The sequence below is a fragment of the Phocoena phocoena genome, chromosome 14 (genome assembly GCF_963924675.1).
Source record: "Phocoena phocoena chromosome 14, mPhoPho1.1, whole genome shotgun sequence".
In the NCBI taxonomy this organism is placed as follows: Eukaryota; Metazoa; Chordata; class Mammalia; order Artiodactyla; family Phocoenidae; genus Phocoena; species Phocoena phocoena.
In genome coordinates this window covers 47,911,592-47,937,066 of record NC_089232.1, presented here as the reverse complement: position 1 = coordinate 47,937,066, position 25,475 = coordinate 47,911,592, and the positions used below count along the sequence as shown (strand labels likewise).

General features: G+C 38.3%; 1 protein-coding gene across 18 annotated transcripts in view; it reads right to left on the bottom strand.

Annotated features, from left to right (window-relative positions):
• Positions 1–21,142, bottom strand: part of NRXN1 (neurexin 1) — a 1,127,862-nt gene extending 1,106,720 nt beyond the window's left edge. For 17 of the 18 annotated variants that reach the window (XM_065890668.1, XM_065890670.1, XM_065890672.1 and 14 more), the window contains exon 1: positions 20,240–21,011. In XM_065890668.1, coding sequence (XP_065746740.1) covers positions 20,240–21,011 — 772 coding nt within the window. Of the gene's footprint in view, positions 1–20,239 lie in introns of all 18 variants that reach the window. The other variant, XM_065890685.1, reaches the window with a different exon arrangement.
• Between the last annotated feature and the right edge of the window lie 4,333 nt (positions 21,143–25,475).

Here is a 25,475-nt window from a genome sequence, read left to right as displayed (position 1 = left end):
AAAGAGACACAGCAGCCACTAAATAAATGTTTGCTGTCAATACAGGTTATTTCTGACTTTGGGGGCTCCTCATTCCCTACTCTCTCCCTTTTCACAATGTTTTGCATTTTCTTTGGGCATTTCACTGCCCTAGTTGATATTTTATAACATGGCAAAATATACATATTTTAAAACTTATGAACATTTTAGAATATCAAGTTTCATGAAAGTAACTTTAAAGTACATGATCTTATAAATAAACATTTATTAAAAAGGGATTTGGGGGCTTCCCTGGTGGCACAGTGGTTGAGAGTCCGCCTGCCTATGCAGGAGACACGGGTTCGTGTCCCGGTCCGGGAGGATCCCACATTCCGCAGAGCGGCTGGGCCCGTGAGCCATGGCTGCTGAGCCTGCGCATCCTGAGCCTGTGCTCCGCAACGGGAGAGGCCACAACAGTGAGAGGCCCGCTTACCGCAAAAAAAAAAAAAAAAAAAAGGGGGGGATTTGGGAGTACAGTATGTTGCTGTTTTTTTTTTTCTTCATCTATGAATTTTTATGTAAATGTATTATTTTGAAATGAGAGGAATATCAGTAACTGGGAGAATCACTTCTTTGCCCATCTAGAGAAACACTTTTCTTGTGCCAAGATAACTGGAAGTTTGGATTAAAATGAAAAGTGTGCTTGGTAAGCATGGAAACAAATCAAAGGAAGGGGGAGAGTCCTGAGGGATATTAATTTTAGACTGGTGAAACTTAATGAATAAATCTTGTCCCACAAGAGAGAACATATTGAACAGTCTCTAGAATATTCATGCCTGCCTAAATCTAGCTGTTTGCAAAAATTAGCCAAAATTTTATTGTGATATTTTCATTTATGTCACTCCTGGCTTCCTTCAATTACTCTCTTAACTGCATCTACAACCTACATCTTCCTCTGAATTTCACTCTTGATAAATCCTTCTCTTTCATTCCACATCCTCTTCATCCTAACTTGACAATTAGTTTACCCTTTCTCTAATCACTCAGTTTTATGCCTCCGTTTATTTCCTAAGAACAAATCTACACTTTTCATTGGGTTTCTACTCACTGTGGAAGCTAACGGTCTTCAAAACACGTCTAAATCTATTGGCAGTCATAGATCTTTCTTACAAGACCCTGACATGTCTTTGTATCATATGGGTCTACAGTTATTTATTTCCAATTTTGCTTTCCATCCAAGATCTATGTAGTCACAGTGGTCTTTCTAAAATCATAATCTTATATTACTACCTGTTCTTATGACTCCACCACAAACTCAAAAGATAAATTCATGCCCCTTACAAGACTTACAAAGCTTAGTTTGCAGCTTGTATTTAGCCACCTTTACCATTTTTTCTCTGAGCACCACAAATTCTAAACTCTTCAATGAGGCACAGTCTCATTTTGCATACTCTTTTCTCTTCTCCTTCCTGTTCCCTTAGCTGACTCTTATTCACGTCTCAGGCTAGCTGTCTTATCCTCTGGAAAGCTCTCTCTGCCTCCTCAGTCTGAGTTGCATGTACTCTATCATTAGTGGTCATTCTGCATTATAGTTGACCTTCTACATGTCTACATTCACTCATAGATTATAAACCCCACAAGAGCAGTGACCAGGCCTGTCTGATCACAATATATCCCTAATATCTAAGCTCAGTGCCTCTAAATACTACTTTAAATGTCATAAATGTTTTAAAATTTCTCTCTGATACATTATCACCTTAGATACTATAATCAGCTGAAGTTATTGATCCATTTTTACTTCAGAATTTCATTTTGTAACATAGTATCTTTTCTTTGTTATGTAATTGGATATATTTTCAGATCATTATCAAAAGATTAGGAAAAATTAGAACTATTTTGATTTCTGAACTATTTCTGGAATCCATGGTTAGTAGTCAGAGAAAAAAAATACTGCCCAAAGAAAAATTGATGACATACCTATTTGGGGGTTTTGAAATCTAAGGAGGGCCAAAAATGTGCATATTGTACTACAATTTTGGATTTACAGAAGGTTTGGTGATATAAGAGGAGAACTAGAAATATACTTCCTTTATGAGTCATTTATGAAATCAACCCCAATGTCAAATTAAGTTACCTGGAAATGTTTAAGGATTTAAGAAAAGTCTGCGTAATATGTACTTAACACTATACAATTAAGAATGTACTTTTCCTTTGTGTTTTATGTACTATTTCTCTTTTTTAAAAATGATGTTTCTGGGGCTTCCCTGGTGGCGCAGTGGTTGAGAGTCCGCCTGCCGATGCAGGGGACACAGGTTCGTGCCCTGGTCCGGGAGGATCCCACATGCCGCCAAGTGGCTGGGCCCATAAGCCATGGCCACTGAGCCTGCGCGTCCGGAGCCTGTGCTCTGCAACGGGAGAGGCCACAACAGTGAGAGGCCCATGTACAGAAAAAAAAAAAAAAAATTATGTTTCTGAAACTACTGTCAATACATTTTTGAAAAGGAGAAAAGAGTAGTATTGGTTAAATAAACATTTTCATGGGACACATTTTTACATGAATATTCATTTCTTAAGCTGGGTAAATTCTGAGTTAAAATATCACCAAAAATATATTTAGCTAAAATGTGGACAAATCCATAGAATTATGGTTTGCAGACAACAGTATAGAATTCTATGAGATACTTCCTTCTTTTCAATAACTGTCATCTTAGTAGATATATTGTTTGAATGTTCTATGATGAAAAATAAGCTAAAATATAATGAAAAAAATCAAAAGGTTATATAGCCCTAAGAGAAGAAGAAACAGTAAAAAAGAAAAATGACTCTTTTACAGGGTGGAAGGTAAAGACATAAAACCAGAAACACACTAATGATCAGATGACAAAAATAATAGTAGAAAACAAGGAACCTTCTATGTATTGAGGTTTGCCTACAGTCTTCCTGTAAAGTCTCTGGAAACCATATTTAGAGGTTTCTTGTTGTCATTACTAGTAATATATCATTCAGTTGGGAAATACATTCACCTATACATAAAAGAGATGAGGTAAAAAGAAAAATACAAAAGTCAAATTAAAGCAAACTTGACTCCAAATCAAAGAAATACTCTCAAAGCTTGACACTAGCTCAAATGCTAGTATGTTTTCTAAAAATAGGTTGACTCTTGATCGTTTGTATCTATGACTCCAGAGAGTCTACATAAGATATTTTATTTTTTTATATTTTAATTAATTTTTATTGGAATATGGTTGCTTTACAATGTTGTGTTAGCCTCCATGCACAACAAAATGTATCAGCCATACACATATAGATATCCCCTCCCCTTTGGACTTCCCTCCCATTTAGGTCACCACAGTGCACTAGGTGAGTTCCCTGTGCTATAGGGCATGTTCCCATCAGTTGTCCATTTTATACATAGTATCAATAATGGATATGTGTCAATCCTGTCTCCCAATTCCTCCCATCCCCCTCCCTTCCCCCTTGGTATCCATACATTTGTCCTTTACATCTGTGTCTCTATTTATGCTTTGCAACTAAGATCATGTATATCATTTTTCTAGATTCCACATACATGCGTTATTATACCATATTTGCTTTTCTCTTTCTGACTTACTTCACTCTATGACACCCTCTAGGTCCATCCACGTCTGACAGTGAGGACACAGGGGAAAGCCTGGGGTGTAGAGGAAATAAAGCCTGTGTTCAAATTCTCTCCTTATTACACAGATTCTCTGGACCTTAGTTTTCCTAAACGTAAAATGAAGATAGTTAAACAAATCTGGTTTGTGGTGGTAAGAATTAAATGAGATAACATGTAAATTTGATAATACCAGTATGTAGTAGACAATCAGTAAACATCAATCCCTTCCTCCTTTTGCACATTACTACTTAGGGCATTTTAAAAACATACTATTAATTTTACTTCACACAATATATAATTTTAATTATGTATAAAAGATTCTCAGTAAATACCAAAAGCCATCAACATAATGATAATTTCCTAACTTAAAATATTTTCTATTTATAAATGGTCATAGACACAAGACATTTTGTTAGACTTTTTTTTTAAGCTTGTACAAAGATATTTATATTTTTCAGGAGATTGCCTTTAATTTAGTGATAGTATTATTTGCTGGGGTAAATCACATTATTGATTTAACTTTGGTGTGTCTATATATATATTTTTTAAACTGTAAAAATCATATGTATACAGTTAAGGAAAACAAGGTCCAAAAAGGTATAGCTAATTTGTGGAAAAGCAAAAGACACAACCCATAAACTAATTATTCTACTGAATACCTTTAGTTCTCATAAAAATCATGAGTTGGTAAATAATCTGGATAGTCTGAATAAATTCTTGTCACTTAATTTCAATCTTGCCCTGAGTAATTTCAAGGATCTGACCCATGAAAGCAAGATCCTAGTTAGAAATTATGGCCAATGGCAAGATCTAAGCCTTCCCTCTCCAGCTTTTAGCATTTTCTATAGAAATCCAGTCCTGCAAGTATCTGAATTTCATGTGTGGTTGGCTCACACCGGCTAAATTTTTGAGGAAGAGGTAAAAGAGCCATTTGGGGTTAGATATGAAAAACTTTATGCAACAAATGCATATTTGGAAACCGCAAAACGAGCATGCAAATCCATTTATACGCATGGGTGAATGAATATAGATGAGCTATTTTCAAAGTATAGCCATCCTGGTGCAGCGTATCTGTACAAAAGGAGCGGGAGGGAGGTGAGTTACTCAGCTTAGTCGCCCATTTACAATTTCCAGTGGAAACTTGCATTGTCAGTTTCCATTACGCCTGCACAAATTTGGATAAATTAAAGAGTCAACTAAGTAATTATTGATAACATACATGTGTATGAAGTAAAGCAGGAAAGCCTTGCCAGTCATTTGGAACTTCTCAGAAGTTTCTAGGATCTCCATTAGGAAGAATGGTAATACATGTGACTCTGAAACCAATCTGAGACACAGCACTGGCCTATTCAGCCATCTCTCCAACTTGGTATTTGGAGATGTGTGAGAACAGGGGAAGATGTCGTAAATGGAGCATTAAGAGAAATCACTCTGCTGAACAGAAATAGTACATCTGCTCCCAGTCCCTGCACTTTATCAGGATCCCTTTGTTAATTACCAGGAGAATTAGCATTCAGCCTGACAAATGGGTCTAAGTAAAAAAAAAATAATCCTTGGAATTACACAGGATTTAAATTCTATAATTCTCTCTTTCATGATATTCTTTCAGAATATATCCTGTGAGATTAGTGCCATGTTCTGTTCTGACAATATGAACATTCTGTTTTTATTTCTATAACAGAATGTTCAACCTAGAATGATAATACAAATCCTTGGAAAGTCATATAAGAGTCTGATCTTCTGAAATGGACTATTAGTTTGACATTTCAAAATCTGATTGAAAATCCCTCAATATGGAGTCACCAACTTCTTTTATTAATCTGGTCTTGTACTTGCAAACATATTTATCTTGCAAACAATTTAAATAGATTTTCTTTATTCCCTCCATAAAAACAGTATAACACCTGATCTTTATAAATTATTTACATTTTTTATATAAATAAGTATACATACAATCATATTTTTGTGTATATATTATGTGTGTGTATGTACATACATGTATTTGCAATTTGATTATGTTTACTAAACAAAATATTTTAAAAATGTTTTCATTTCCATTTAAATAGATACACCTCATTCACGTTATGTTGTGAGGTGCTATATATGGGTCTACCATGGTTTATTTAGCCAATTACTTGTTAATACTTGAGTTGATTCCATTTACTTGATTTCACCATTACAGACAATAGGTAATGTGTATCAGTGACAATGTATCTATGAATCAAGTGAACTTAGTCATTGAAGGTACATGATTAGTCCCTTTATTTTCTGACTTCTAGTAGCACTAAATATTCATCTCTGTGACAGTATTTAATGCATTATATTGAAATCATTTATGCATGTATCTGCCAGCCTACTCCACTAGAACATGACTTGTTCCCCCTTTCAATTCTTAGACCAGTGGTGACCAGTGTCTCACCAAAAAAAAAAAAAAAAAAAAAAAAAAGTCAAGTTTCCTGGTTTTCCTTGTCATCAAACAAGGAAAAAACAAACTCAGTATTCGTTAATCCAATGCTTTTTCTACACATCCTCTATAACTTTCTAAAGACTTACTACAAACTGTTTCCTTTTAATATAAAAGAATCTAATGATTAGAGTAATTTGAAATTATGGTGACTTAATTGAGAGTGTGAAACAATCCATTAAGTGCAATTTTTAAAAGGATTTATGTTTCTCACTGTTCATAGGCATACTGCATTTTTCAAAAAGGCTCATTTTTACAACTGAGGATATCATTAATAATATCACTAATGGCACACATGTGTACCCTATTATAGATCTTCATATACTATGATTAAGAGTGAGATTTATTCACATTTTTGATCCCTGATTTTTTTATACTTGTATTTAGGTCTCAACACTTTTCATTTGTGCTGCCTAACTTCAAAATTGCTGAGAACACAAAGGTGAACTAACATCTCTGAGATGTTAAGAGCTAACATCTCGTCTTGTGTAGGACAGCTTCTTAGTAAGTGGTTTTTGGAATTATGAATGAATTCATGAATGGACAAAAACATAGGGGTCAAAGATAAAGCTAGATTTCTGGTTTGTGTAACTGGCTGTACTAAGAAACCATGGACATTACAGAGTACCCATAAAAAAGTGTTCTTATTGTTGTGAATGGTTGTTGCTTTGGTTTTATTTTCTTCGTTTTGTTTTTAACTCAAAAACTATTTTTCGCCCTTTCATCTCATCCTTCTCCAGGAAGAATTCACACAAGTGCTAAAACCCCTTTTATCCAAAGCTGTATTTCCCAGAGGAAGAGCAATGACCCAGAATATAAAAGGCTTGATATGGGAGTGATACCACTCAAATGTGCTGCAGTGAGGTGGCAGGGCAGAAATATCACACCTGGTGGATGTGGATTCAGTACCAGGAGGATACCATGGAGATGGCAGCATGAACAAGTACAAGGTACGTTGAGATACAGGCAGCAGCTGTAACTCGAGCTCAACCACGTTGAAGGAAACATGAAACTGGGGCAATCCACCGAGTAAAGAGGACTACAAGGGCAGCTGGCTCAGGGCAAACAGAAGCATATGGGCAGAGAGCCCGCCCAGAGTGGATTCCAGGGACACCTGTATGCAGCACAGCAAGTTAAGGCAACTGGGGAAGTAATTTATGCTCTGTAGCAGTTGGTGCCATATTTTACTCAAATGAATGTGTGAATTCTAACTTCAGACACTCTTAAAATAGATTTTCTGTTTTGTTTTTTTTTTTTTTCTTTTTTTGGCAGGGGGTAGTTTTGGGGAGCTTTTTTTAGGGGTGGGTGTTGTCTTGGGCTATTTCTATCTCATACTTGGAAGATTCATATGTTAAAAGTTTTCCCAAAAGTACAATTATTTACATAACTATGAGCTGAAAATGTATTTTGAAGGTCATTTAGTCCAGGCCTCTGATCAGAAGAAGGGACATCTTAAACAATTTAAGAGCAGCAGTTGTCTGTCTAAGCTATTGTTAAGGATCTCCAGGAATAGATATTTGCCCACCACTTCCGCTGGCCTGTTCTCACAGTTATACTAGAATTACAAGCAAATGTTGTTTACTCTTTCCTTGGGCCTACCTCAACACAATCTGGTTCAAATCCATTTACATTGGTTAGCGCTCTGTGGACCAGGCAACCACTGCTCATTTTTCTTAGTCCAAATTCTTTTTTCTGTTTGTCAGCTCATATTTTTCTGGCCTACTTTTCGGGCTTAAAAATGCAATGCTATCAAGACTCTTCCCTTTACACAATCCTGGACTGCCTGATCTACACACACTAATGACAGAGACCTTTTTTTTTAACCACCAGGTAACAACAAACTACCAAGGATTTTATGAAGCCCTTTCCAATGCCATGTCCAAGGTATAAAAGGAAATTAGCAAGTCAGACAGAAGGGAGAGGAACGGTTAGGGAGTCCATGAAAGTGCAACAATGCTAACGAACATATCAAGAGGACTGCAGTACATTTTGGGAACTAATCTTTGGGAGAGTATTAGTGAATTGGAGTAATAGTGAGTAAAATAAATAAAGCAGGCAGTTACTAGGAGAAGGAGGCTGAATGTCTGACCAGTTTCACAGAAGGGAGATCTGAAATGTTTTAGTTCAGTGAAAACAGTACTCTTTCTCTTAGGCAGATAAGATAAGTCAAGGAGATACTGACTATATGAATTTTATTTGCACTGAGGACATAACAAGAATAAATTAATGTCAGCAGAGAAAGGATTTTCATTAAATTTAAGGAAGAAATTCTGCCCAGAAATACTTATTAAACACTTAAATGGAATACTAAGAGAAGGGGAGAAAAATAAATATGAAATTGTATTAGCTTATACAGGCATCTTTTAAACACAGGGGAGATTCTTACACGTGAAAGAGTGTATAGAGGATACACAGTCATTATTTTAATATTAAAAAAGAAGGAATTACAAGTTCAGGGCATGGCCTCAGGAGTCATGCAGTCTTGGTTAGAATACCAGCTTTGCAAATTCCTAGTGGGCCTCAGTTTTCACATCTTTAAAATGGAGAAAATAGCACCTACCTTATAGGTTTGTGGGGACAATTAAATGAATTAATATGTGTAAAGAACTTAAAATAGTGTCTGACACAGTATGAGTTATGTACAATTTTGCTATTGTTGTTGTTCTTATTGGTATTAGTAGGAAAAAGCCCAATAACACATTGCCAAAGACAAAGAATGATTATAGTTTCTATGACTGAATTGTAGACAATAATATGTTTATCCTTGTCTTTTTCTTCCCCCTATGCTTGCCTTCAGCTCAATGCCAGGACTAGAAGTCAAGAAATGTATATTCTTGTTCTCTCCTCCACTAACCAGATGTGCGATTTTTTGTATTTTAAGTCACCAGCTCTCAATGTTCTGGTTGTTTCAAATTCTGTTAGTTCTCCACTCTCTCTCAACTAATCTTTTTCTCCAACACTCCTTTTTCCCCAATCATCTTCTTTTTTCCTATCTCCTGTTCCTCTTTCTCAGTCTTCTGTCTCATTTTCTCAATTATCACACATCCCAAGCTTCACAGCTTCCCTGAGGCCTCATCATCCTTCCACCCTTCATCTCTTATGGGCAGAAGACACGCCAAGATTATACATCTGGCCCCAATCCAAATCTATATTGCCTCTATTTCAGGATGAAACACATTTTCTGTGTCATGCAAACAGGGACTTTTTCCAGGATGAATAATGTCCTGAGTCTGGGGGAGGGAGAGGCACCCATTACTTTTCTTTATTTCCAGTGACCTCTGGGAAAGGGGACAGCTCTCACTAACAGTCAGAGAGGATCACCATCCCCAGATGAAGAATTATTCTAATTCATGAAGCTCTACCTCTGCCTGTACTTTGATGAAGGAAGTCAAGGTAGAGAGCTGAAGAAGAAGAAACAGTGGATACAATTCATGAAAAAAAAAAAAAACTTTAAATGTTATTTGAGTCAAAAAAATATAAATTGTGGTAGAAGAAAATCATATTGTTTTAACTCTACCATTCTAATCTGAACAAAGGTGGAAAAGGCCAGAGGAAGAGAGAATTAATGATGCATATACCAAAAAAATTCCCATATAATGATAGAAACTGACCAATGAGGCATGTTCTGAAACTTATAAATGCCTCATTTAAATATTAAAAACAAAATTTTGTATAGATTCCCTACCTACTCTGGTAAAAGAGGTTTGGGGGCTATTATTGACTTTTTAAAAAACTGGCTGGCAGTTTCAAAATATTCCTGCGGTGGTCTTAGCTTATACTGAACTCACTGGGAGCTCAGTAAGTTTAACCTCCTGGTTTTCTTATGTATGAAAGTTTTAAAGAAGTCATTATTAATACTAGCTTAACTTTTTCACCTTTTTGAACATAACTGTGGCTCATTCCAATAGATAGTTAAATAATAACTATTATTATTTTATAATAATAAAGTTTCATCAAAGTAACTTACTCTTGGTAACTGTCAGAGAAATCTTAGAGCAAGATAATACATTTAGTCTTTCATACAACCCCCAGGTACAGTTGGGATGTTGTTAATCAATAGTATGAAAATGCTACTTTGCAAAAACCTCAAAATCTTTTAACACTATGCCTGATCACAGAAAGTCATTTGTCATACTTTAAGGATACATTTTTTTGGTTTCTAAGTTCTTGTATAGAAAAAATACATATATAGGCTATTTTAAACCATAAAGACATTTTAATGATATGTTTAACCAATATATATTTTTGAGGATTTTAATATGATTTCTCAGACTTTTAAATAATATCCTTCTCTGTTTACATTATGTAATTTTCTTGTACATGTCATATTTTTGTGTATATCTCTCTGTTTATATGCATATACACAGACATACATGTATGTATCAAAAACAAATGCCTCATTATTTTAAAATCTCAATACTTTATTTAACAGAAAGTTGGCCCAATTTTTAAAATAGGGGTTCATAAATGTATCCTCCTGCACATGTAATTGTGCATTTGGGTCATGAAATGCAATATATAACTTCCTATTTTTACAATGTTTTCAACTGGACAAATTAAACATTTAGTACCTTAAACATCACATATAGTAACTTTAAATAAATAACTACATTATTTGCAGAAGAAAATCAATTTTGCACTCAAGACGAAGAGCTTAAGCTGGAAGGTAGTGTCTTCCATACGGCAGCTATAGTTATATGCTGCCATGCCAGCTACTTCCCTAAGGAGACTCCAGGCATGCTTAATTATAGAGAGACATCATTACTTAGAAGAAAAACCTGAGTCTTTAATTTCCTTGCCTCTGCTGGACTGGGGCGGTTCATTCTGCTGAATCCAGCAACGTCTGAGTAACACCTAAGCTTAGATGGTTCCACGTACAAGGCCAGGTATTGTGAGGTCACAAACCACAGTAACTCCTAAGCTGTGATCAGTGCTGCTTCTGTTATAGATTGCCATCCACACAGAATTCATTATGTCTATAATTAAACACAGAAAGCCCCTCCTGATGTTAAGATGCTAGTGAGGCAACTGTTCTCTTGGCAGCACCTCTTGTAACTTTTAGACCACAAGATCCCTCCTGGGAACCAATCTGAGAAAATGCTATTTGAAGTAGCACTTGTTCCCATAATGTGGCATCAATGTATTTCTAATTACAGTCCCGATAGTTTTGAGCACAAGTAACTAGACAAGAGTCCAGATCAGCACTTCATCTTACCAGGTCAGTCTTACTTTCCTCCCACTTCTTTCCAATAATAGTTTCTCATATATACCAGAAATAGCATAGAGAATATATCTTTCTAACTCTAAGAAGTACTCCCAAGTTCAAATTTAGGCAATGCGTTGGGAAGCCAAACTCACTTGTGCAAAAAGAGACACTATTTTCTCATCATGTAATTTCAGTTAAGTGCCCAGCGTACCATCATCTATATCTTCAGCAGAACCATGTTCTGACTCAGCAACTCTCACAAAGGGCCTACTTAGGGAACCGGCCTAGGTCTTTACATTTGTGCTGAATCACCATGGACTTTGATATTTTCAATAATTTTACCTCCTAGAATCTGAAATAGATGAAAATTGTGTTGCTTGTTTTCTGAAAACTAAATATTTTCATTCAAAAGATCAAGAATTAGTTGTAATATTCTTTAGATGCAATATACCGGGGCTTTACTTCTGGTTACATTAGAGTAGAATCAACCTATTAAGCAGAATATGAATAGAAGGCCAACAAAAGAAGCAAATAAGCAAGCATTATAGAAACAAAGTGTGATGAATCCTGACAAGCTAATCCATTTCTTTACTATCATGACATTAGGAAATGGCACTGAATATAAGGGTCTGCCACAATCCTCAATTCTGAAGGCGTTATTATAAATCGGCCATTCAAATTAGCACCAAGTTAACAACTAGTGAATACATTTTCAGCAGCCATTACCTGTCTGTTAAAACACACAGGTTTTGTCATATAATGGACAGAGTTGCCTGCTGGGGCAACAGACACACCTGGGCTCAAATTTCATCTCTGCCATTGAGCTATGGAACTTTTGGCAAGTTAGCTTTTCTAATACATACATAGTTTTAACATTTGTAAGATGGGAATTTTATAAAACCTATCAAGTACGATGTTGCAGGAATAAATGAGGTAAAACAGATAAAGGATACTTTGTATACTTTGTATACAATGCCTTTCACTCAGTAAACACTAAATAGTAAGTATAATAAATGTGATTCTAAACAGAATGATGTTAAATTGTATTCACATTCAAGAAGTGCTTATGGCACCGTTAAAGTAGGGGTGCCTAGTGCATCTTTTAAAACAATTTGATGCCTAATATTTTGGGGGAGAAATCATGTATATTTGTAGATTTAGACAGTATAGTTGGGCTAGTGATTTTTTTTCCAATATCCAATCACTCACTCAAATATTTGAGCTTTTACAACTTACTGATTACTAATTACCTAAAATACCAGCAGTTGAGTTGTTCTAATTAGAAAACATACATTGCTTGAATGTATTGGTAAGACTTTCACTCAACAGATGAAAATGTAAAATAAGAACCTATGTTTTATCTTCATTATAAAAGCACAAGAAATTGGAAACAAGTTCAAAGGTTGTAAGGTATTTAAAACAATACTCTCTCTCCTTTCTCTTAGATGTATTCATATATAAATACACTTACTCCCTGGAACGGTCATTGGATTATGTTACAAATATTTGACTCTTTTGCTAAGATTTGTAAATATGGATTTACATTAAGGACCCCTTTGTAAGTAATTTTTTATACGTTTTCAGTGCATTAGTATTCATTGAGCAACATTCCTTTCACAATCTGAAGGATTTTTTTTTTCAGGTAGAGCTTATATACAGTAAAGTACATAAATCTTAAGTGTATAATACATGCATCTTTACAAATATATATGCCCATGTAACTACACCCAGATCATGCCAAAGGCTCCACTGTGTCCTCTTCTAATCAACACTACTAAAAGGTAACTTCTATTCTGACCTCTATCACCACAGATTAGTTGTGTCTGTTTTGAACTTCACATAAATAGAATCATGCAATACGTACTCATACAGTTGCTACCTTAAATTACTAATTTCATTTGTTTAGATTTCACACAGGAGGAACAAGGAGACCACTGCCCTCTTTATTCAGCTTGTCTATATAATGTGTCAATAGGTACTAAGAGAACTCCACCAAATCTTACACCTACTATTGAGTGTTAATGATCTAAAATTCATCTAAAATGACCTCAAAGTAGATTTACAGAACCAAGTTTAACATTTTCACTATTAACATTCACAAATCCTAGAGCCACTATGCTGCTGCCATTAGATATTTCTTCTAAATTTTCAAGCTTTTCTGAGAGTTTACATGTATCAGCTACTCACAAACACTCTTTGAGGTAGGTTAGCAGGGGTTCACAATCAGAAGTAGTCTGATTAGGTGTTTCTCAATTTGCAATCTTGGAAATTGAAATTAGGACATTAGCAGCTTTACTCTACTTTTAAAAGCAACTTAGAGGCAATGCCACACCTGGAATTTAGTTCTTCAGACCCCATGCCACATTCTGTTTACACACATTGTGGAAAAGATAACACTGTAGGAAAAGAATCTGAGAGAGCATTGTACCCATTCGCATATTCAAGTGGGAATACATGGACTCCATGCTTAAGAGAGAAAACCAAAAAGCCATGCAATTTCTGAAGACCTCTAAAGCAACTAACAAAAAAAACTTTTTTTCCCAAAACTTAATTCAGACATTTTAAGACTTACTACTCAGCAAGGACCACACACACTTACCTATTCCTGCACTTCCAAGTAATAGAAAGGGACTGAGCCATAAAATTATAGAGAAGTACACAAGGAAAAAGTATAAGGGTTTTGCATAATACTGTGATGCATAATGAACTAAAATCTTCTGGAATGCAAAAATGATTTATTCTGAATTATGTCAAATATACTTGTGCAATTTTTTGAAAGTACAGTGTGCGTGCTAAAAACTTCTAATAATAGGTTTATTATCTCCATAATAAAACAAAACCTGAATATCTTAATAAGGCCTAATTTTCAGTGTATATTTATAGGAGTTAACCCTACGAACGGTGTAGCCACCAACTGCTCACTGAGAAAGGGATATGGAATGTGGTTCCTGTTTTCAGAAACCAGTGTGGCTCAGGGTCCTAATACTCAGAATGGAGCTAAGAATAACAAAAATATTATATAGTACCTGTCCTTTTTGCAGTCAATCAGGGATTCCTTAAATAACCATTTAATTGTCACATTTCATTTAATGCTATCCAAAACTGGAACATGATGTTACTAGCATATATGACTTTACACTAAAAATATAATCTGTTTATAACTATAAGAAATCTTTCTTGAGCTTTTTAAAGCTCAAGTATCCTAGCTTCTCTGCAACATACATGTAAATAACTTTAACTTATCAAAAAGACAAAATATAAATAGGATAGATCCATTAGATATCTATACCTATACATTAGAATAAATATAGTAAAAATCACTAAGTATAGGATTGGGATGGATAAAGGTATTAGTTTATATGGAAAGTGACAGTTTTTACAAATGCCTTTGTGTTAAAGGCTCACTTAATCATAATAAAAATTCTCAAGTAGAATATGATGTTTTAAATATTTTGAATCACAACCAGACATGGTTAACATTAGAGCACAGCTGTGTAAAACAGAAATAGAGGCTCAATGTGTTTACTCTTTGCTTTTCTTTATAAGCTGAAACTTTTGGGCTAATCAAGCAAGGATCATTATTACATTAGAATTCCTTTTAAATGAAAAAGAAAACGTTCCATATTTGAATTTTGCTTGACAGTAGCCCTAAAGAAAATAGTATCAGTAGAAGTAGTGGTGCTGATGGTAGTGGTGATAATAGTAACAAAAATAGCAAGTGGGTACTTCAGAATATTTATTATGTGCCAGACACTGTTCTAAGAGCTTTACATGAAGTCACCTGCTTAATTTTGCTAAGAGCCCTATGAAGTAAGTACTATTATTATACCATTTTCACAGATGACAATATTGAGGAATAAAATTTGAGTGTGCCCACTTAAACCAGGCAGCATGGTCCCACAGCCTACATAATTCAAATGCATCTCAGAATAGTTAAAATAACACATTCAACCTCATCTGTGGCATTTTAGAATGGTAACTCAGTTTTGATTATTAGTTTATAATCAAGATAAGCTTACTGTGATAGATCATTGTTATGCTTTAAGAGCTTCTCAGAACATTTTATCTAAATCAAAATTATGAATTTATCCATTCCACTCAAAGCTTTCTCAGCACAGGTGATCCACCTTTTCCTCAGATGGTAGGCTTCAAACAAAACTGGCAAAATCTCTGAATCATTTTTGTCTAGTATCTACCTATACTAGGTACTACCTAACTACTTACGATTTTTTAACCTTATGAAAATTATAAGTATGTACGTAGTATTTCCCTTTATTGTAGCTGTTAAAATATTGAAAGCCTAGAATCAATCAATCAATATATACTGTCAGAAGGAAGGCATGTTGAGCGAGGTACTTGGGGGTATAATAAAGTATGGCACTGCCAATGTGCTCCAGGAGCCTACAGATTCGATGGGGATATCTGACAGAGACCACATGATAATCCACATAAAGGGTTCAGATAATGCATTTTACAAGTAGAGCCACAGTGTTCCAAACAAGTGGCCTTAGAGTTCTATACATAACCAAGCTCACAAAGATTCTAACTTCCTTAGAGAAAGAATCTTGTCCTCTATGTCCCCTGGTTCAATCTACAGTTTACAGTGTGTGCTTAACAAATGTTGTTGACTGACAGAAAATCATGCTTTCTCTTTTTCTCTAGGCCCCTATCAATCTGGTCTCTACACTGTAGTCAGTGACATTTTTGAAATGTAAATTTGATAATGATACCCTCCTCCTTACCTTCCACACTAAACTCCCTCTGTTGCTTTTTCATCATTTTCACAATAAAGATTAAAATCCCTGACATGGGCTAGAAGGCCCTGCATGACCTGGCCCTACTCCTCTCTCTAAGAGCTCCATACTCAAGGGCCTTCCCTCAGTTGTCTGAATGTGCCATGCCATCTCCTGCCCCAGGCTTCTGACCTAATATTTCTCCTCTGCCTTTACCTGGCTAATTCCTTCTCAACTCTCAGATTTTAGTTTAAATATCACCCCTAAGGAAAAATTTTTTTTGATTAGGTCTGTTCACACTACTTTAAAGTTCTCAAAGTACCATGTACCTGTCCTTCAAAATACATACCATCATTTAAAGTTTTCATTTATTTAGTTTTTAATTACTGTGCCTCTGCAAAGAAATGTGAGGCTTCTACCTTCCTATTAAGGTAGGAACTATTTCTGAGAGTTTACTCACAATTGTATTGCTTGGGCCTATGATTCAGGCACATACAAAGCACTCAGTCAATATTTGTTGAACAAAGAAAGGAATGAATGAATAAATGAGTGAGTGAATATGGTTGTCCGTCTGGCCACATCAGTAAAGTCATAGGAAGCAGAGGCTTTATTAAATGATATCTATCACCCTGTCATGTTTAGTGATATTAAGCAATCAGCCATAAGCCATATGTGTTTCTGGCTACTTAAACAGAGGAATCAAATTGATACTCAGAGTCTAGTATGAAATTTTCATATAAGGGACCCTAAAATGCATAAAACCTGGACCTGGAAATCGTAAAACATATAACTTAAATTCTCATTGATCAGCGTTTTATTCTCATTTTTAACTGGGCAGCCATAGAATTCACTAATTCTTTTAAGCTGCTAAGAAATTATTAGTCTCCTTAAGTAGAAACTTATTAAATAATAATGGTCCCAGGGCACTTAGATGGGTATGATTCACTGAAAAAGCTATGTACCCTATAAGCATCCATCATTCAGGAACGGTGACATTCTTGTATAGTGACGTCTGAGGCTGACTCTCAGGGACAAAACACGTAAGTTAGTTCTGTTCCATCAGCCATATATATATATTTTTTTCTTTTGAATAATCCCTGAATCTGAAAAAATATCAAACCTAATAAACTGGAAATCTTATTCAGCAGACATGATAAGTACAGGGCTTGAGAATAAGGGTGTTGGCGCTCTTACCCAGGCTCTGTCACTAACCTGATCATGACACATAACTGTCCTTGTGTTCTCTTTACATCACCACATAAATAAATAAATAAAACTTGCTAGGCCTGCCTGAACAAATAGAGCAAGGATGAACATGAGCTCATTAAATGAAAATACTCTAGAAATCCATAGATGTATAAGTTGTTTAAAGACATTCTAGAAAAAAAGAATATTCTTATTTTATTTTTAATAATTCTTACTGTATTTTGAATACAAAGGCAACTAAAATAATATTAGACTTTTTCATTAAGTTAAAAAAAAAAGAAATTATAGTTGGGACCAGATATAATTTGAATATTGTTTAATGTTTGCTGTTAATTTTTTTCCAAATTTTCTCTAACGAGTATGGATTTATTTGTTTTTAAATTATTATTATTTCTTTAATGTGGCAATCAGTGCAAATACTGGCTACAGGCAGGGCTTTGTTTATACTTCATCTGAATAGAAATCATCTATCCCTAGCCATCAATACATGATTGGTGTTGGGAGAGGCAGCCATTCTCAATTAATTATTTAATAGTCACTTGACACACATGAAACAGGGAAAATAAGCAAAATGGAGCCAATCCTTCTGGGGAGACCAACTCTGCCTTTATCACTCCATCTCCCATTTCTGTGATAATCAAAGGAACCCAGCCTTTTGTTTTCCTTTCATGACTAGTGGTGATCTTTGCACTCCGTTTTCATTTCAAATTTTCAAAATGAATCAATGCTCCAGAACTATCCTGATGGATTTTCTTTTCTGGGTTGAATTACCTTATGCATCAGGTAGTATACTGTTCAATTATATATCTAATTCCAAATTCTTCATCTCATGGAAAGAGCTATCCACTTGCAAAATGCATTTCAGAGCTATCTAATTCTGCTTCTCTTCAAAATATTACTTCTGCCATGCTTTCTCCACTCTTAACTGTTCCTGATTATGCACATCCCTGGATTCCTACGTTAAAAATGCACAAAAAAATAAAAATTTTCATTTAAAACACCCTCCCACACAGAACAAGCTGTCATTGTGTCATATTTGTTTCCTAATTTAAGGAAGGAAGTTATATCTCATGTGTTCTTCGTTAAATTGCCGGCTCTGTATTTTAAAGTGGCACTGGGATACTTAGAGCAATTTGTCCCATAAAATAATGTCCATTTTTTTAATAATGTCCATTTTTAATTCATTTCTATTTATCAGTGCAGAGGTATGCAACTTCAAATTATACTACAGCAAACCATCAAATATAGCTATCTTATTCATGGTTTACAATTAAGTTAGATTTGGTAGAGAAAAAGTATGTACTGTTTTATTTTTGGAAAACATAACTATAAAGCCTGATGCTAAATCCATGGAAATTTACTGATCAACCTGAAGTGCAGTATAGGCCATGGAATACACAGTCTTCTATAATTACTTAAGACAACATACATGAAAACAAAAACCTTCATGAAGGCAGAAAGCAATGAAATAATGTTTTACTTTTTTTCCATTAGCCCATGAAGGCTACAGAACTCTCCTAATGACCAGATTTCTTTTCTTCCTAACTCCCTTTGCTGTTTAAACAATTACAAATTTTATCAAGTCTTCATTTCTCTTAAAGTCAGGTAAGAAAGGACTGCCAAGTCCAATAAGATTTACAAGGGCTAGTTCCCCTTAGCAGTGTCAGCAAAAAAAAAAAAAAAAAACAGAAGACATTATACAATAAAATACAACCAGAGCTTTTGTCACTACAGCTTTCAAAATCAGATTTAACAATTCACCTCTTAAAAAAATCAGCCATAAATGCCATTTATCCATGTGTTGATTGCTTTGATTTGACCCATAAGCTATCTACTTTAAACTTTGACATCTCAGCCACAGATACATCCATATTTCTTCTTTTTCATATCACTTGGATTTTGTTCATAGGCTTTCCTGTGTCTATACAACAATATTTCTCCTTGGTCACTGTCGTGTAGCAACACTGGAGAAACACAGTAACAACTGAATTTTATGTATAAAGGGGAGAAAATAGAGATATGAGTTTTTTAAATTCCACACTGTTTCAATCCCTAAGAACAACAGGAATTACAGCTTGGCCTCCACTACTCAGGTAAATATCATTAGCTGAATATCCTTGGAAAATCTCTTGCAATCCTTCATCTGCAACCCCTGTTTATTAGCCTGAAGAAGCTTCCCAGTCCAGCAACATCTAAATTTCTGTACTATTTATCCTCCCAAGTCATCTGCTAATTGAAAAATACGCTATTTAATCTCTAACATTTCTAAACACGAGCTGACCCCTCTCCCATTTCACGAAACCACAGAAATAATATAATTTTATTAAGCCGACAAATGTTGGTCTTGGACATAACCAAAGAAACTAACATTAATTCCAAGAACCCTCTTCCTTCTAATCAAGGAAATCCTCACAAGCTCTCTCCCGCCCCACCACCTTTTCCCACAACCAGGAGCAGGTCGTATCACTTTTCTTGTAAAAAGCACAGCTGTGCTTATGAATCCTGTCTCCCTTGTCCTTTACCAACGAGTAACTACGTGGGGATGTTCAACCATGGTGAATCTCTCCTGACTTCATTTTTCACCAAACGTGTGCCCCATCTTCTAGATGCTTATCTGCATCATACGGGGAAAATAGGTGTATTACAGACTTGGTGGTGGTAGAGGAAAAGCACAGCCTACGTTCAGGTGCGCCCCAGCCTGATGAAGATAGGGAGTGGCTGGGCAAAGAACCAGAGGAATGAAGAGCAGAGGTCATTCTCCCTGCCACTTGTAAGGAAGTAGGGTTGGCAGAACGGGCTCCCGGGAGGAAATGAACCTGGAAATGGGGGTGCTCAACCATGACGAGAATACCAAGGGAGGGGCTGTGAGAGGTGTTAAGGCAGAAACACCCGAAACAGGTCTTCACCGGGACCCTATCTGAAACACGCTCCAGAGAAGGAAGTCCCCATGCACGGGCCCGGGGCCTACCTCGCCCTGCCTCCCCGCGCCCTGCCCAGGCCGAGGCCCCCGGGGCTCAGACGTCGTCGGGCCTTACCTTGGCTGCAGTCTTTGCCGCGGAAGCCGGTTCGCGAGCAGTCACACACCGCCTGGTCGTCCACTACGGAGCACACGCCTCCGTTAAGGCACACCCCGCCCTCGCCCTCCTCGCCAGCCTCGCACGGGCTCCCGCCGCCGCTGTTAGGCGGCTCGTCGTCCAGCTTCACCTCGCCGCTGTCCACCAGAAGGGCCTGGGAGGAGTTGACCCGCACGTCACGAATCCACCCTTTGAAGGGCTCTCGCTCCCGCACGGAGGCCAGCGTAAGCTTGAGCGCCGCGGCGCGCAGTTCCGGGGGCAGCCCCCCGACGAAGAGGCCGCTGAACACCGTCATGTCCCGGCGCTTGGACTTGACCTCCACCCACTTGGCCTCCACCTGGTCGATGAAGAGCGTGGTGTTGCGGAACTGACGTCGGATACGCACGCTGTGCCATGCGCCGTCGTTGACCGGGGTATCGGCCAGGAGCGTGGCAGGCTCGGCGCAGAAGATGGAGAAGCTGAGCTGCAGGCGGCCGCCGCGCGTCAGGATGAGCTCCAGGAAGTCGCAGAAGCCCTCATCGTCGAAGTAGAGCACTAGGCCCCGGGCGCTGCGCGTCTTGAGCTGGAAGCTCATCTCGCTCTCGCAGCAGGCGTTCCACTTGGGGAAGCGCGTCCACTGACCCTCAGCGCCCGGGAACTCCAGCCCGCTGCCCAGCTCTGCCCAGCAGCCCAGGAGCAGCAGCGAGAGGCACACGAGAAAGCAGCCCCCGCGCTGGAGAAGCGCCGTCCCCATGCTCGGGGCTGGGGTGCGGCGGGGGGGTGCCGGGGCCGACAGGGTCAAAATGGTCCTGGACACCGTGATGCAGAAATAGGGATCCGGAAATAAGTCGGGTAAGGGGAGGGGCAGGAGTGGGAGGGATGCACCCTCCTTTATCTAGCTCTTTTTTTCTTCTTCTTCTTCCAGCAACCCCTCCCTCTCTCCCTATAGTCCCCTCCCAACTGGAGAACGTAGACCCCAGTAGTACAGGGCAGCCACAGAACTTCCAGACCAAAGGGAGGATACACTTTGGAAGCAACGCTCTGGAAAAGGTGTCAACAGAACGTCAAGGGCAATCACGCATCCATTTATCGGTGGTGTCAACAGATGCTTCACTCTTCAAATACCATCATCTGCCAGGTACCATCAGTGGTACCAGGCAAAAGGGAAGCAGTTCGAGTCACACTTTCCAGGCAATTACAAGAAGCCAGCAATGAACCAGGGTCCTTGAATGCTTGGTAATGCCTCAAGTGTTTCTCCTCTGGATGTAGTGTCCCAAACCAGAAGGGAGAAAGGGGCCCCTTGCCTCTTTAAGGCACCACTTATCAACCCCAGAGGAGCTTCAAAGGCCTGCTTCTTCTGTCATATCATGGACTTCCAGTACCACTGTAGCCAAAGCAGAATTCCTTGCACACGGCGGCCTCACAGGCTGGGTTTTACTTCTCTTTGTCCCTCCCCAACAGTAGAGTTCAAACACAGACGCTGTGAAATAGCCAGAAGCTGTTAGACACAACAGCTCCTCTTCTTTCCTCTCCGCCTCTGCAAGGCCAAGCTAAGGTGCCAGCATGTCAATTGGTTGTGTGTCGGTGATGCATTTTGATTTTATTTTGTCTTTTTATAAGGACCCAGAAATCTGCAGAGAATGAAAATAAAAATTAAGTTCTAAGGTCTGTTAGAGTATCATATAATCATTATTCAGCCCAGAAACCAGGTATATAACTAGCGCTGTTAGGAAGTCAGAGTTAACCTTATTGGAAGGAGCTTATTTGTCCTGATCTACAAGTAAGATCTTATGTCTCCTAATAATTAATATCACACTCTTACAATCAGCCATTACCCTTGTAGTTTATTATAACTGTTAATAGGTAACCCTCCCAGGTTTGTATAGAGATTCGGTTAATGTTGTCTTTTACTATTTCTGAGAAAGTTTAATTTTTTAAATATATGAGAAGGAGAGGGAAAAAAAAAGGCTCTGTTAGGGATTTCTGCTTGTATTGTGCACTTGGTTACATGGACAATAAAAATACAACCTATTTAAATCTCAGTTAATAGCTGATTTTACAACAGGCAGAGCATATCAAAATGTTGACTGGGAGCTGCCAGCATGGATTTGTATAGCATTCCTACCATTTTATTTTTCTCAGAGAGAGAAGGAATATTGATAGTTTCTTGGGCATCTCTCTTAAATTTCAACCAAGTATTTTCTTCCTTTTTATTAAAGGAATAATCCGTTATAGGAGAAAACTTCCCACTGGAGTCAGATGTCTATTTTTAGCAGCATTTGTGTCTCAGCTGCCATAATATTAACTCCTCTAAAGATGGGTGAAGTATTTAATATTTTGCCTAATAGTGTAGTGATCTTAACTCCTCTTCAAGTCCTTTCTGGCTGTCAGCTCTTAGAATTTGTGTGGTTAAAACAGCAGCTGGCATGTGTGTCACCTTAGCTGCTGTGGTTCCAGGATGCTCGAATTTAAAATCATATCTTTGAATTACTCACGGTACTATTAAATCACCTCTCTTTATTCAACTCTAACCCGACAGGTTCTTGTAATGGTATAGAAATCATAAATAGTGAATTGTTTTTAAGGCATTTTTTTAACCAAAAAATTACTCTCACATTTTGACAAAAAACAATCACAAATGTGTCATCTGGTCATGTCAAGAAAACACATGTATTTCCCTCACCACTTCCCACTATCTCCTCCCACCACATACACACACACACGCACGCACGCACACACAAACCAATTTATTGCCTGGACACAGAAGCTCACTATCCAATTAACACTTTTTTTTTCCTACAAGCTGAAACTAGCAGTAATTTATGGCACTGCATTGTGCCGCCGCTCCTCCATGGAGGGAGCTGAGAGCATTTCTCTTCAGTACAGAGCAATCCCTACAGGTGTCAGCTGAGAGCCACCAAGCTAGGGGATCCCACTTCAAGTTCCTCCCCAGATGAAATTGATGACTGGTTCTCTCTCTTTCAACACACACACAACACACTACAGACACACACACACACACACTGCCCACTAGCAAAGGGAAATAAAGATCTCAGTTGCTTATTTATTATGGCTGATACATTCCACACCATCAGCAATCAGCAGCCATATCTTGTCTACTCCCATGCTAAGCCAGAAAAAAGTGCTCTTAAAAATCATTCTAAGATAGCATACTATTCAATATACTTTCATTTTTTAACTGGACTTGGAAATCTGAAATTTTCAGTCATTTTGAAATAAATCTGGAATTTCAAGATCAAGAGTAGTGCTTTGAAACCATCCACAAGCTCGTGTGTTAGAAAACCATTTTTTTTTGTAAGTCAGTTGGAGCCAATTATTTTATTAACTTATAGTACATAGATCACAAAACCTTTCATTACACCTCTCTCCTGCCCTCCGCCACTGATGCATACCTAGACAATTTTTTATGGAATGTAATAGAAGGGGAAAAACATATATATTCTTACCACAGCGGAGGTCAACTGACTCTCCCAGTTCTTAGAGGAAGCTCATTGTGTGTGAGAGAGTATCTGTATTTATATGGAGAAAAGGATTCTCTCTAGGTGCCCAGAAAACCTAGTGAGTTCACAAATTAGAGGATAAAATAAAAGGATCTGAAAAACAACCTCACTGCAGCCAAAGGAAGAAGCACTCTAATTCAGAAACAGACTAACAGCCTCATTAATCTTTTCTTTCATTTCTAGAATCAAATTCATTCCCAAGCCACTGGAAGGATCGATATAGTATGGTCATCGGCTGCAGTTGCATTTATTTTAATATGTTTACGGTAACACACACCACACACACGCACACCTTTCCATGCACCTTTCAATAAACCATAATAAAGAACCTGAAATCTTTGAATTTTTAGAAGTGCCTATCTTTTCCCCCTGGCTTTTGCAAAGTCCCTCAATACCAATGCACACCCAAAATTCTCCCTGGCTTTCCCGCCCAGTCTCTAAGCTCCATCTCTAATACCAGTGCAGTGTCTTAGAGCCTGGAGTCAACTGCACAAATTAAGGCTAGGCACAGCATGGAGCTGATGGGGAAAGGAAAGAAAGATGTAGCTATAGATGTATCTTATTGCTTTGGTTTCTAACTTGCCCATTTTCTTTTTTTGCTAATAAATCACTGCATTCAGTCTTTAAGTTACTACCCCAGTTCCACTGTCTCATCTTCTTACCATCTATTTAAAAAGCTTCATGAAAAACAACCAAGATCTATACTCCTCCACCCTCCCACCACCCATCCTTCCCTGTGCATTTGTGGCGGATCCTGGCTCGGTTACAATGGGGAAAGATATCCTTCTCGAGCTAGCCTCGCCCCATCCCCTCCCCCCAACACAAATTGAGCTTCTTTACCTGGCCGGTTATTCCCCCTTAGCTCGAGCCAGAGCTTGAGGCATGCATCGGTCAAAGCGAATTTCCTGAGGTTTGTGCAGAAGGCGACTGCTGCTGCCTTTTCAGAGGCGTCAGGCTTGAGCGTCTATCTCCAGGAGTGCGGGAGGGAAGAACAGGCAAAGGAGGGGAGTAGAAGGGGGAGGAGAGGGAAAGAGCTGGGAAGGAGGAGGCGGTCGTGGAGCCCGGGAAGGCTGGGTTACGTGACGCCGGGTGCTGTCCTTCCGAAAGAGAAGGGCGGAGCTGAGCTCTCCGCAGTACCATGGAGAGCGGCGGGCCGTCCTCAGACTGGGATACTGGTGGGCGCAGCCCTGGGGCGCAGCCCCTCCCGGTCGGGATGCTGCGCAGCGAGGTGTGTTTCTGCCTTTGCTTCGTCCCCTTGCTGTGGGAGCCCGCTCCTGGGGGCGGGGACCTAACGCAAGTGCTTCTAACTTGTCACCACCCACCCTCCCCCACGGGGTGGTGGTTGGGGGAGAGAGAGAGAGAGAGAGAGAGGAACCAGAGAACCACGTAGCCTACTGAGCATGCCCAGGCCCCTGCTAGACCCACGGAAAGCTGTGTGGAGATTCCACTTCTCCGGGGTTTAGTCGTGATTGGGTGAGGGTATCTGAGAGTGTTCCAGGGCCAAAAGGAAGGGGCCAAGGAGTCGGTGATTAAGATGAGCTCTGGCTTTACTTGCGCACTTAGATCTCCTGCTTGGAACCCTTGAAAAGCTACAGCTCTTCGCGGAATGCAGGGACAGGCAAGATTCACACAGTCGCTGGCATTCCCCCAGATCCACCGTCCCTGCCCCACCCCTTACTGTGGCCCTGGGCTGAGTG